Consider the following 13,256-nt stretch of genomic DNA (forward strand, 5'->3'; position numbering starts at 1 on the left):
GAGTCCAAGATGTTAGTTGAATCATATTAAATTTACTAATCCCATCAATTTCATTAATTTAAGTAAACAGATGATCTGCTTATATATTGCAGCAATTCCCGGTACTTTTTTCTTATTATATAGCACATATAAATATATATATATATACATATATTCCATAAGCAGATAATGTCACTGTCTCAAATCAATCAAGCCCCCAAAAAATCACATGTCGATGGGTCCATTCGGCCAGCGGGTTGGACCAAAATCACAAGTATATATGTATATGACCAAATCTACATTAATTCATTTTCTTCTGTACTTAGATCCACTGAAGATATGATCCACAAACTTATGCTATTCCTACGATAAAATCATATGGTGGTTATTCATTCTTCAACTGTTTGCATTTTCATTTGCTTGTTGTGTTTCATCTTTATATGATCGGATGCCAGTGGCTATCAATTTTGATCCCTTCGGATTCAAAAAGAGCCATCCCCCCCCCCCCCCCCACCATAAAATGTTCCTTGCAACATACAGACACATATTTCCGTACAATTTTCCCATAATTCTATTCTCCCCTCCCAAACGATACATATCATATAATTACATAATATAAAATTAGCCAACAATATTTACTTACATTAATATAAATAATTTTTTTATTTGATACATAAAATATTTTTAAATTTTATTTTTATGATAAAATATTTTTAAATTTTATTTTTATGATCACACATATTATAATTATTAATTTTATGTTATTTATCAAATAAATATATTTAAAATTTATTAATTATGTAAATCTTTCAACATTCATCGTATAATAACATAATATATAAGCTTAAGACCGCACACCAAGTTTATTTAATTTTTATCATTCATATCAAATTTAAAATCATATAATCAATTAAGTTTTTGATTTAATGGCAAGGAGAAAACCTTAAAATTTTAAAATCTTAAATTTAAATTTTATTGTGTATGAGTTTGGTTCATCAATTTGTCTAGATTATCTAGTTTATTTGTTAGTTTATTTATTTGATTATTTTATAATTTTCTTAAATATGGATGTAAATTAAAACTTGTATTTGTAATTTCATAAAAAAACCATATATATATATATATAATAATCTTTATCTCTATTAACTAGATGGTAATCCTGATATATTTATCATTACCAAATATATGTTTTTTTGAAGGTTTATTAAAGTAAAAACATTGTTTTACAATCATTTTGTACGCATTTGTATTGAAATATAATGTTTGAAAGTACAAAATAAATTTAGAATGGACAACTGCTTGCCCTAGCAACTACCCTGAGTGGCGGACTTCCCTAACAATTGTTTTTGCTCTGAGACTTTCCGGTTGAGGAAAGCAACGCGTTGAAGAGTAATCGACTGCCCTATCCAAAAAAGTGGAAACTGCATTCTGTTTGAGAAAGCAGTCCACTGTACTCGAAACAAAGTCAACTGCTCTTGTTACATAATCAAAAAATAAATTCGATAGACATTATCTTTCACTTGAAAAGAGGTATTATTTATTGACCAAAAGAAAAGAATAAAGATGAAAACGGATTGAATTAGGATAAATTTTTATTTATTTTAAATTTAATTTGATTTTATAAATTTTTTTTTGTTATATCATGAGAAAAAATTTTTAATATAAATAAAAAGAGAGAAAAAAATTTAATTCAAAATCAAATCTTTGATGTTCTCTTAAATGTCATTAGCCACTAAATTAGAGGTTTATAAATATATTTTTGAACATTATTTTAAATAAATTTTTTAGATTTTTACCTCATCAAATCAATACTTTTTATTTTTGGTTCATGGTTATGAGATATCAAAAAAGAAAAAAAAATTGAAGTGTAATCAATTCTTTTCCGTGACATTACATCATGGAGACAACGTTTTCTAATAATAATTTGCACGAGAACTATTGTATTTAAGAAAACTTCCTGGAAGTGCCCTGCCCAAAGTTTTTCTTGCAACTACTTTCATCTTTAACAAAGTTACATATTGGCTATTAGTGCATATACAACAATTTAATAAGTTTACAAATGTTGCATAATTTACCAACCTCCATATACAACAAAATCCTTAACTATTATTACGATAAAATTTTTTTAATGGAAAATTCAATTTAAAAATTAACACCTAAATTTTTTAAAGAGAAATATGTGTATATCATCTTAATTTTTACACTAAAGTAAGATGCATTTTTAAAAGCTTATGTGATTGTGAACAAGCGAACGATTTTTTTATTATTGATTTTTGCATGTAAATTTACTCACGAAATTTAAATCTATGTTCCTTTATTTGTTGATATTCGTTACTTGGATGGTTTGTACATTTAGAATTTTTCCGATTTAATTTCATTCTTTCTTCAAAATTTGCATAATGTTATTTGGATTCTTTTATGCTAATTTTCGGATCATCTTTGTAAAATTTTACTATAAATTATAGGTGGTTATGAATGATTTTCGTTTTTGTATCTGTTTATCCAAATTAACAAGCAAAATTTGTGGCATCTCTTGTACCAAAACACAATACTATGAGCAATATATGTAGCTATTTCTTTCACAATAACACAACAAAACTTTGCAGTCTTTTAATGATTCAGTTGGTTCATTTAATTTCAAATTGAATTATTCAAAATTGAATTAATTGAATTGTATTATTTTATTTTTATTAATTGAATTAAATTTATAAATTTTAAAAATTAATTAATTAAATTTAATTTGATCGGTTTTGTTAATTAAATAATTAATATATTTAAGTTAAATTATATTTTAAACTCTTAATTTCTCATATTTAAACAAACTAAATAAAATTATACAACAAATATTCAAATATCAAAGTATTATGTTAAAAATTTTAATAACTTATAAATTTAAATGATCTATTTTATGTATTTTTTATTTTATATTTGTATTATATTATATTTTAATTAAAAATTCGTTAATTTGATTAATTCGATTTTTCAACAAAATTAATCAAAAATTAAAAATTTTTATAAAATTATTTTTATTAACTGATCAATATTAATTTTATAATCAATTGATTAATTAAATTAAATCAATTTAATCAATTAATTCAAGTAAAACTAAATTATTAATACTCATATGTGAAAAAATAAATAAAGATCATATAGAATCAATTTTACAATAAAGTTTCTCATGCCATATTCCTCGACAAGCGGAGAGTCAATTGTTTCATTATAGTTAGTATTTAAATGATTACGATTTTTTTTTATATTATAGTTTTTCTCTATTTCTCTTTTTTTTTATTGAAAATTATTTAATTTTTTATTTGAATTATTTTTGAATGATATTATCATTGTGATTTCCAGTAAAAATTTTACTGTTTATTAAAAAATAAAAAGTTGAAGAACGTAATAAACTATTTAACACGTTTATATTTTTTTCATTTAATTACGCCATTTTGTTAAGATTATAATAAATTTTAATCCTTCCATCATGATAACTTTTTTTTTTTTAAATAAAAAACATAATAGTTTCATGTCAACATATATATACTAAGTAAAACCATAATTTCAGTTTGACAATTTAATTTTTTTTCAATAATTCTCTATAAGAGAAATTCAAGAGTAGATTTTTTTTTTTTGTTGGTGTTAAAGGAATTGATGAATAACATAATCTACTAAAAGCAATATAAATAAATAGATATATAATTTACCAAAAAATTATCATGGCCACATAAAAGTCACCAATCTAATAGCAAAAAGGATCAAATTTAATAGTCAAACTATCATTTAACCTAAATATCATTCAAATTATCTTGATTTATTTACTAATTAAATTTCTAACATGAAATTATGCATTTTTTCTAAATTATTACAGTGAATAAGGTAAATAATAAAACATAAAGAGAAAATAAAAATGAAACAAATTATCCGTAATTGATTTGTGTGTTTAAATGTTATCTTAAAGATCAATATACCAATATTATTTATACCTTATGCAAGATTTTATATATAGCAGATCAATAGGAATATGTATATTTTTTTAATATAATATAAAAATTAATTTGTACCCAAAATATATAAAAAAAATAGTGTGAAATAAAAAATAAAAACAACTGAAAAATATGAATGAATAAAAAAATAAAGTCCCACGCACAGCACGGGTTAAAAAAAGTTAGTGGTCCAATTTCTTTTGTTTAGGTTCTGTCCTAAGAAGATTTCTAAACTAAACCTTTGTCTCCTTGAGAAATAAGAGTGTTACAGTGAATTTTGGAGTACTAACTGATATAAAGCAGTGATAGATTGATCAAATCTCTAAAAAGTAAAACAGATTAGAGTAGGACATAACACAATTCACATCATAAAGAAACCTCCGATCAGCCTTTGGTTTTTTAAAGTGAGATTGGAAAAATAATATGAGGTCACCGCACTCTCACAAGAAACCCGCGCTTCTCCCTCTAGTTTGCGCTGCTGCATTTTTTTCTGTTCTTGTTTTCGGGATCCAATCTTCTTTCTTCTCAGGTTCTTTTGTATTCTTCTTCTTCTATTTTTTTGTAAATGATTAACTGTTGATTCTTCCTTTATTGCTTATTCCTGAATCTGCCTGATTCATACTTGGTTTTCAGGTTCTAGCAACAAAATATTAGATCTCAGCAAAGAACAAGTGCGGGTATCAGATCTCAACACCGAGGAAGTGGGGATTTTATCAGACTTTCAGACCAGCATTAAACAATGCGTGGTTAGTTCTTCTTCTTCTTCTTCCTCTTCTTCTTCTTTTTTCCCCAATTTTTTAAAGCTTTGATGATAATTTAAAGTTTTTATTTTATTTTTTTAGTTTATGTTGCATAAAATAATAATTAAAAATCTTGGATTAGTTTAGTTGAATCTAACTGCTGCTTTGTCTAAAATTGGATGAATTTGAGTGTTGACAATGATTGTATATTGTTTGTGAAAGTCTGCATTTACTGAGCTTGAATTGGTTGTAGGCGAACAGAGGACTTGGACTCACTGCACATGTTATCGATCATTGCAAATTGGTTCTTAAGTTTCCTCAAGGCACAAATAGCACCTGGGTCTGATTCTCTTTACTTACTCTTGATAATGCTTCCCTTCTTCTCATTCTTTTTAAATGTGTGTGTTTGCTGACTGTTTTGCCTTTCTGGTTGCAGTATAATGAGCAGTTTAAGGTTTATGAACCATTGGAGTACAGTTATGATATTTGTGATACCATTCTATTGTGGGAACAGGTTAATGTCCAATCCTTTTCCTTGTTATATTTGCTCACTAAGGAGTTATTTGTCATGATATAATGTCTTTATCAATGCAGTACCGTAACATGACAACTGTGTTGACTAGAGAATATCTAGATGCTCGGCCAGATGGATGGTTGGACTATGCAGCAAAAAGGATTGCACAATTGTATGATTTTCTTGATACTTATTCTATGGTTTATCTTTTCCAATTCTTAGCTTTGGTTTTACGCAATTTTGGTGCAATAGATGTTTTTCGAAATTACTTAAGTTTGTGAACTTTGTTTCTTGTGGCTCGTAGGGGATCTGATAAATGTTTCAATCAAACTCTTTGTGAAGAACATCTTAATTTGCTTTTACCAGCGAAACCCCCTTTCCATCCGCGGCAGTTTCACACATGTGCGGTTGTTGGGAACTCAGGTGATCTCTTAAAGACAGAGTTTGGAAAAGAAATTGATAGTCATGATGCTGTTATACGAGACAATGAGGCTCCTGTCAATGAGGTAAACTAAAAATCTAATACGTACCAAGTGAATCTGATAACTTTCAATTTTGTTTCTTCCCATTGATTTAGTTTTCCCTTATGTCACTTCAAGGAGTGGAATAGTTCGTCAACAATTTCTCCTTAATGCTATTTATTCTATATAAGTATGTTCTGCCAGGTTTTTAGACTTTCATTTTACTTTTCTTAAACTTAGACATATCTGAATTAGTAGCAAATTCCACTGTTTCTTTTTTGTCTTTATCTTTTTCATGAGGCTGATTGGCCGATGGTTCTTTGTTCTTCTGGTTTCTGGTGGTGTTTAGTCTATGAAAGTGCTTGAAGATTCTTTGTTCTTCTGGTTTCTGTTGGTATTTAGTCTATGAAAATGCTTATCTCCCATATCACTCACTTAACAGAAATATGCCAAATATGTTGGTCTTAAGAGGAATTTCCGCCTTGTGGTACGGGGTGCCGCTCGAAACATGGTTAAGATTCTCAAGGGATCTGGTGAGCGTCTGTCTATGTTAATGTTGCTGATAAAATCTTGAATGATTATCCTGCATACTCTTATTTTCATTTCACTTTCTACATTTTTGAGAAAAAGAAAGCTGCCCTTCTCTCTATATGTTTTATGTATACATATTCTATTGTTCATCTAGCAAACATGTGCCATGCATGCATGTATTGACTTCTTAATATGATGTTAAAACATACTCACATACTTGTTCTTCAATGCAGATGATGAGGTACTTATAATCAAGAGTCTAACCCATAGGGATTTTAATACAATGATTAAGGTGTGGATCATATCTCATGAAACAAAAAATGTTTATTTGTATTGAGTACCTGGTTGTGTGAAAAAGTAACAGAATTTGAAGCTGGCCACTATGATGGCATATTTGATTTTGGGGTGCTGTGCTAGGTATCAGTTGTCAGATCAAATCTCCAGCAACCCTTAGAGTGCCATCTTCAGTGTTATTTATTCTTGTTTGCTGTTGGTACTGGTTCTTGCAAGGGCATCTTTTAGGAATTCTCTCATTTCTTAATTCTTCTGATGATTGCAGGAACAAATGCTTGATTTATAAGCTGATTTTTCTGTGTCACAATTAAATTATTTTGTTTGATTTGCATCACAGAGCATCCCAAATCCTGTTTATCTCTTTCAAGGAATTGTTCTACGAAGGGGTGCCAAAGGAACTGGAATGAAATCTATAGAGCTAGCGCTTTCTATGTGTGACATTATTGATATATATGGTTTCACTGTTGATCCAGGCTATACTGAATGGTCAGTTAATTCTTCTATTATTTTTTTCTTCTGTGTCTACAGCTCATTAAGATTTTCGTACAAAATTACTTTTCACTTTTATTGGTTTGTCTCCAATGGTTTTGGATGTGAGGCTTAAATGTACTAGAGATGGTTAATAGACAAATTTTTGTCAATAATTCTGTCAGTTCAAATGGAGAAGAATGCCTAATAGTTTCTAGTTTTCTTTTTGAAAAATAGAAATCAAGTGATTTAGGGTTGGTGTCAATAAGTTTGTTTTACTGGTTGAATTTTGAAGAAGATGAATGTTGACTTTTAATAATTACTAGTATCCGGTAGAAAAACATATGTTCTCCAATACTTTTTCAACTGAATCATCATTATTATTATTTTTTTTCTTGTTCAATTTGAGACTTTTTTTGTGTGTGTGTGTGTGTAAGATGGTAAGCAGCTTTTTCCCCTGTTTCTTGCTTATAGTTTCACAATGTTTTTTTGTAGGACAAGGTACTTCTCTACACCAAGGAAAGGGCATAATCCACTGCAAGGAAGGGCATATTATCAACTGCTAGAGTGCCTTGGTGTATGATATTTCCCCCCCGCAAAATACTGTGGAGGCTTTTAATTCCAATTTTAATTTTTTATGCATAAAAAAAAATCCACAATTCATGGTTTGTGCTTTCCAGGTTATCAGGATTCATTCTCCTATGAGAGCCAAGAGGAAGCAAGACTGGTCTGTTGTGCCAAATCGAGAAATGATAAGCAGAGCTCATGCTGCTGCCTTGCGCATAAAAAGGGGTGCAGCTGATCTATGGGGACAGTTTGGTAGTTGCAAGGTCTGGGGCAGCGTGGACCCGTACAAAAAGGGGCCTATTTCAGGATCCCCAGACATGGGTCGTGTTAGGAAACATTCAAATTACAGCAAATGGGAAATCATGCCTTTTGAGAGTGTAAGAAAGGAAGCGCAAGATCATTATGCCCAAATGGAAGGCGTTTCTCTGTACAAAATGGATGGTAACAAATTGGATGATCTAGTATGCGTGAGGCATTCCTTAAAATCTGAGGGATAAGAAATGTTACACGTTGGTGCCCTTTCTTTATTCTTTTTGGTTTGATTGGGAGAAACCATTTCTCATCACCAACAAATCAACAATGAGGTGGCCCTTTTGGACTAAGTTGAGAGTTACTAGTTCTCCCATATTGAAATGTGCAAGCTCTTGCACGGTAATCCAAATGCCATCCTCTGAAGCTATGTGTGTTATAAGTGCCAGCATCTCTCACTCTCTCTCTTTTTTGGTTATATCTTTCATAGAGGGGGCAGGGCAGTGTTACTTGTTGTGGCAGTAACGAGACAGTAAATTGGTGTCATCAACTTTAACCCGTTTGTTATGGTGTTAGTGCTTTAGGATGTTAAAAATCTTCCTTGGTAATTGAATTTACTATGATGACCAAATTCGAAGATGTTTGTTTCAAATCTTCACTGATAGCTGTTCTTCTTATGGTTTTTTGGCAGATTTTGGTAATTTTAGTAGGTCCAAAAGAAGTAGGCTAGGGTAGCCTTCACGTGCATGATGCATGAACATGATGATGAAAACAAAGCCACAAGCTGACAACTCTGAATGCTAGTTAATATTGTCATCATGATTCATTTTTAGACAAAGTGTTGTGTATACGAAGGATTCAAAAGCGGAATAGCGCCGTAAAATAAGGGTAATGTCAACTGTCATCGTTATTGGATAAAATATGATTGTAAAATTTATTCACGATAAAAATAATTGATAAAAATAAAATGTAATAGTCATAAATAATGATTTAACGGAAAATAATGAAAATAATGGATCGTTATTATTATTATTTTGGTTTTTTACACAGATTTAATGCACTGATTTAATAATTCGAGAAAAAAATAAAATTTTAAGTTTTAATTATTCAGTATTTTTGCATTCAAATTTAAATCAGCATTAAGTTTTTAATTAATATTTAAAATCAAATAAGGTAAGAAAAAAAAGTAAAATTATTTTTTTTTGTAAAATTTTTGTAAAATGATCTGTTATGAGAGTTTAAGAATTGAGAGAGACGAATGAGATGTATTGGATAAGTGATAATGATTAAAAGATGCAAAAGAAAATAAGATATGAAAAGAAAAAAAAAGAAATTTCTAAAAAATAAAGTTTGGGTAGAAGTTGGTTCTAGATGGTTCTGTCGTCCTGCTACAATTAAACATTTGAAGGGCATTAAGGCAAGCACGTGAAGAGGGATTGGGTGGGATGGGAAGGGATTGAGTGTGGTGGAGTGTTGGGGGGTGGGAGTTGAATTTTTTATTTAGTTTGTAATTAATTTTTGAAATTTTTTTTAGATAAAATTTAGTTAGAGGTTTTAAAATTTTATAATTAAAAAAATAAGAGATTAATAATTTAATGTAATATATATAAAGATTTTAGATGAAACATTTTGATAAATTTTTTTGTATAAGTTAGATGAAAAATAATTAAAATTAAATATTATATTTTGATTGTGTTATATATTAATTTATAATTTTGTATCTGAATTTTAATATTTTTTTTGTTGTTTTGATATTAGATTAATTCTTGTTATTTTTGTGTAGTTATTGAAGATTGTATTTATTATATAATTATTGAAAGCTATTTGTGACAAAAAAATTTTATATCAATTAGTATATAAAAAAGATTAAGTTATTTAATAAATTTAGCATTTTATGATCAATTACTCTTACTAAGATTAAAAACTAAAAAATAAAAAATATAGGTTTGAAAATTTTATTAAAATATAAGTTTGAAAATTTTTAATTTTTGAAATTTTTTTTAGATAAAATCTAATTAGAGAGATTGAATGTTTATAATTAAAAAAATTAAGGGATTAATAATTTAATATAATATATATATAGATTTTAGATGAAAATTTTTGATAAATTTTTTTGTATAAGTTAAGACAAAAATTACTTAAAATTAAATATTATATTTTGATTATGTTATATATTAGTTTATAATTTTTATATGAAATTTAATAAATTTTTTTGTGAATAAACTAAATATGAATGCTTTTTATAATCTAAATAAAATTATGAATAATTTTTTTAAAAAATAAAAAATATAGTGTCATAAACTATTTTTAAAATCAGTGAATAAAAGTTTTTATAATTATAATTATAATTATTACATTTTATATAAATTGTATAAAAAAAAATTCACGATCGCGATGATCGCAATGATTACAATAATCTCCATTATATTCGAAAATACGATCAACGCGACGCGATCGAAAACATGATCATGATCACTATTTAAATTCTTGATGCATACATTTGAGCATTATTTTTAAAAGATATATTTTGACTCGGATGAATAATGAGATTGATTATAATGAGATTAAAAATAATGATAAAAATTATTATAATTATAATTTAAAAAATTTAATAAAAAATTTATATTAATAAATTTAATTAAAATTAATATTTAAATTGAATTGATGATATAATAAATTTAATTAGTCACGATAAAAATGCCAACGAATTCGAACGGATACTTTATATTTGAAAAGAATGGTTGGACGTCCTATTAACCCACACCACCCACCAAACTAAACAATCAAATTTTTTGACGTTATTATTATTACTATTATTAAATAAATATATGGATATATTTTTTAAAAAAGTCATTTTCCACAAAAGGCACACGTTGCATTGCGGGATAAACAGTTGGAGTGGAACGACGCCGTACCTTTCCGTTAAGTTCAAATGCTGTATAAAAGACCATGACGGAATGCCCCTGGCAGCAGCAACAGAGGTAGAAGAAACCGGGATGCTTTGACGCTCTGTTCTGTTCAACTTCAATTGCTTCGCTAGCAGAATCTGCAAAACGGTGTCCTGATGGAGGAAAAAAAGCCGGCGCCACGAGCAGGGGTGGTGTTGTTTGTGCTTAAGGGAAAATCGGTCCTGTTGGGGCGCTGCCGCTCCTCCATCGGTGACTCCACATTTGCTCTCCCTAGTGGTCACCTTGAGTTTGCTCTCTCTTTCTCTCCTCACTGCATATTTACTAAGTAGTTAATAAATTGTTTCCTTTTTTATTTTTTATTTTTGGTTCTCTTACATTTGAGAAACCTTTACTTGTCGTATTTAAAAGACAAGTGTTGCAGGGGAGAGCTTTGAGGACTGCGGCGCTAGAGAGGTGAAGGAGGAGACGAGTTTGGAAATGGAGAAAGCAGAGTACTTAACAGTGACCAACAACCTCTTCCTGGACGAACCCTAACCAGCCCATTACGTCACCATCTTTCTGCGTGCAGTGTTGGGGGATCCCGATCAAGTCCCGCAAAACCTGAAGCCAAATAAGTGCGATGGATGGGATTGGTATGATTGGGATAAACTGCCCCAGCATTAGTTTTGGCCACTGGAGAATGGTACGAAATGGCTTCAATCATTTTCCATCTCAATCTCATCCACTTGACAGTTGCTAAATGCGTTTTAAGATTTTGCTTTGTTGCTTTCTGATGACTGATCAACGGGTTTTAAGATGCTGTATTGTAATTGTATTGTACGGGTCAATGTGAATTTTGATGGTTTTTTTTTTCTAGCCAAGATTAAAAGATTTGCAAATTGGAGTTTTCATGAATTTAACAAGTGCAAATTTAGGAATTTCGCCCCCAATTTATTATTATTATTATTGTTGTTATTATTATTATTATTATTATTATTATTATTTTACTCACTTTTAAGCGGAATAAATCTTTATTTAAGAAAAATTTGCTTTGGATATCCTTTGCTAGTGGCGAGTGATTACATCACTCTTGAATTTCATGAACGTTGAGGTACCTTTTACATTTGTTGGTTTTACAGAGAAAAAAAAAAAAAACTCATAAGAATGAACAATGAGAATATGAAAATGAAATGTTGTTTTGCTTCTTCAAATAACGCAACTTCCTTAAATACAAAAGGATTTTAACCTAAAACTAGAATGGCTGCTAGTTACAAGGCTTAATTTTCCTATTGGCAAGCCATAAACAAAACCCACTAACACACAACTAACTTCCATAAATCACTAACACACATCTCATTTTTCATCACAGATTAGCAGCCCATGTTTGCATTCATGTAACATTCCTCCTTGCCTCAGTAGTTGCAAAGACCTAGTTTACTTCTTAAAGCTTCAAATCTAGCTTTGGATAGGGCTTTGGTTAACACATCTGCAATTTGATCTTCAGTTCTGCAATAAAGCAAACTGACTTCACCTTCTTTCTGCACTTCTCTTAAGAAATATAATTTGATCTTAAAGTGTTTAGTCCTACCATGAAAAACAGGATTATTTGATATTGGAATTGCAATTTAGTTGTCTATATGAATATGTGTTGGCTCATTCTCTTCTATGAGTAAATGCAAGTATCTTCCTGAGCCAAAGTGCTTGATTCACAGCTTGCAGTGGCTGCAACATACTTAGCCTCATCTGTACGTTGAGCTATCACTTCTTGCTTTTTTGAGCACCATCGAAACATTCTTGATCCAAAGCTAAAACAAAAACCTATTGTGTTTCTCATGTCATCAACTGAACCTACCCAATCACTATCAGAATAACCATGGAGTTTAAAATCCTAATAGTAGAAATATTTGATACCATAATTTATTGTGTCCTTAATATATATGATAATCCTTTTAGTAGCTTGAAAGTGCACCTTACCGGCATAATGCATGAATTGTGAAAGCAGGCTCACTGCAAACATGATGTTTGGTTTGGTGGCAGTAAGATACATCAAACAACCAATCAAACTTATGTACCGACCTTCATCAATTTTGTCTGATCCATCATCATTGCTAAATTTTTACTTCTGATTCATATGGATATTTGTGAATTTGCAGTCCTTCATATGAAATTTCTTAAGTATTTCCCCTGTATATTTCTTTTGGCATTGGCATATAAAGACTCCATCATGATTTTGCTTCACCTCCATTCCTAAAAAATAGGACATCAGACCAAGGTCTATCATCTCAAATGCTTTGAGCATTTCAACTGTTAACTCTTTTATTAGCTCCTCATCACTTCCTGTCACAAGCATGTCATCAACATAAATAGAAATTATAACTAGATTAGCATCAGTTTCTTTTTCATACAACATAGCTTCACTTAGGCTTTTAACAAAACCAAGACCTAGCAGGTGTTCATCAATCCTGCTGTACTAGGCTCTGGGAGCTTGTTTAAGGCCATACAAGGCCTTCTTTAATAAATAGACCTTCTCCTCTTGTCCCTTGACTTGGAAACCTTATTGCTACTCCACAAAGATCTCTTCCTATATA

General features: G+C 29.6%; 1 protein-coding gene and 1 pseudogene across 2 annotated transcripts; both read left to right on the forward strand.

Annotated features, from left to right (window-relative positions):
* The first annotated feature begins 4,162 nt into the window (after positions 1-4,162).
* LOC111282114 (sialyltransferase-like protein 1) lies at positions 4,163-8,438 on the forward strand. Its single transcript, XM_022870065.2, has 11 exons — positions 4,163-4,485; positions 4,590-4,702; positions 4,950-5,036; positions 5,133-5,210; positions 5,291-5,382; positions 5,515-5,716; positions 6,114-6,204; positions 6,436-6,494; positions 6,834-6,982; positions 7,460-7,541; positions 7,645-8,438. The coding sequence occupies exons 1-11, from the start codon at positions 4,380-4,382 to the stop codon at positions 8,026-8,028; spliced, it is 1,443 nt and encodes a 480-aa protein (XP_022725800.2). The 5' UTR covers positions 4,163-4,379; the 3' UTR covers positions 8,029-8,438.
* A 2,197-nt stretch (positions 8,439-10,635) lies between these two features.
* Positions 10,636-11,583, forward strand: LOC111282450 (nudix hydrolase 1-like; annotated as a pseudogene). The gene is made up of 2 exons (XR_016342014.1): positions 10,636-10,979; positions 11,098-11,583. The product of XR_016342014.1 is annotated as a nudix hydrolase 1-like (transcript).
* Positions 11,584-13,256: the final 1,673 nt, after the last annotated feature.

Source organism: Durio zibethinus, chromosome 5 (genome assembly GCF_047325235.1).
Source record: "Durio zibethinus cultivar Kanyao isolate XHJ-2024 chromosome 5, ASM4732523v1, whole genome shotgun sequence".
In the NCBI taxonomy this organism is placed as follows: Eukaryota; Viridiplantae; Streptophyta; class Magnoliopsida; order Malvales; family Malvaceae; genus Durio; species Durio zibethinus.

Coding starts and splice junctions, on each gene's coding strand:
- LOC111282114 (XM_022870065.2), top strand. CDS start 4,380: ATGAGGTCACCGCACTCTCACAAGAAACCCGCGCTTCTCCCTCTAGTT. Junction 4,703..4,949: donor CCAGCATTAAACAATGCGTG/GTTAGTTCTTCT, acceptor AATTGGTTGTAG/GCGAACAGAGGACTTGGACT. Junction 5,383..5,514: donor GCAAAAAGGATTGCACAATT/GTATGATTTTCT, acceptor TGTGGCTCGTAG/GGGATCTGATAAATGTTTCA.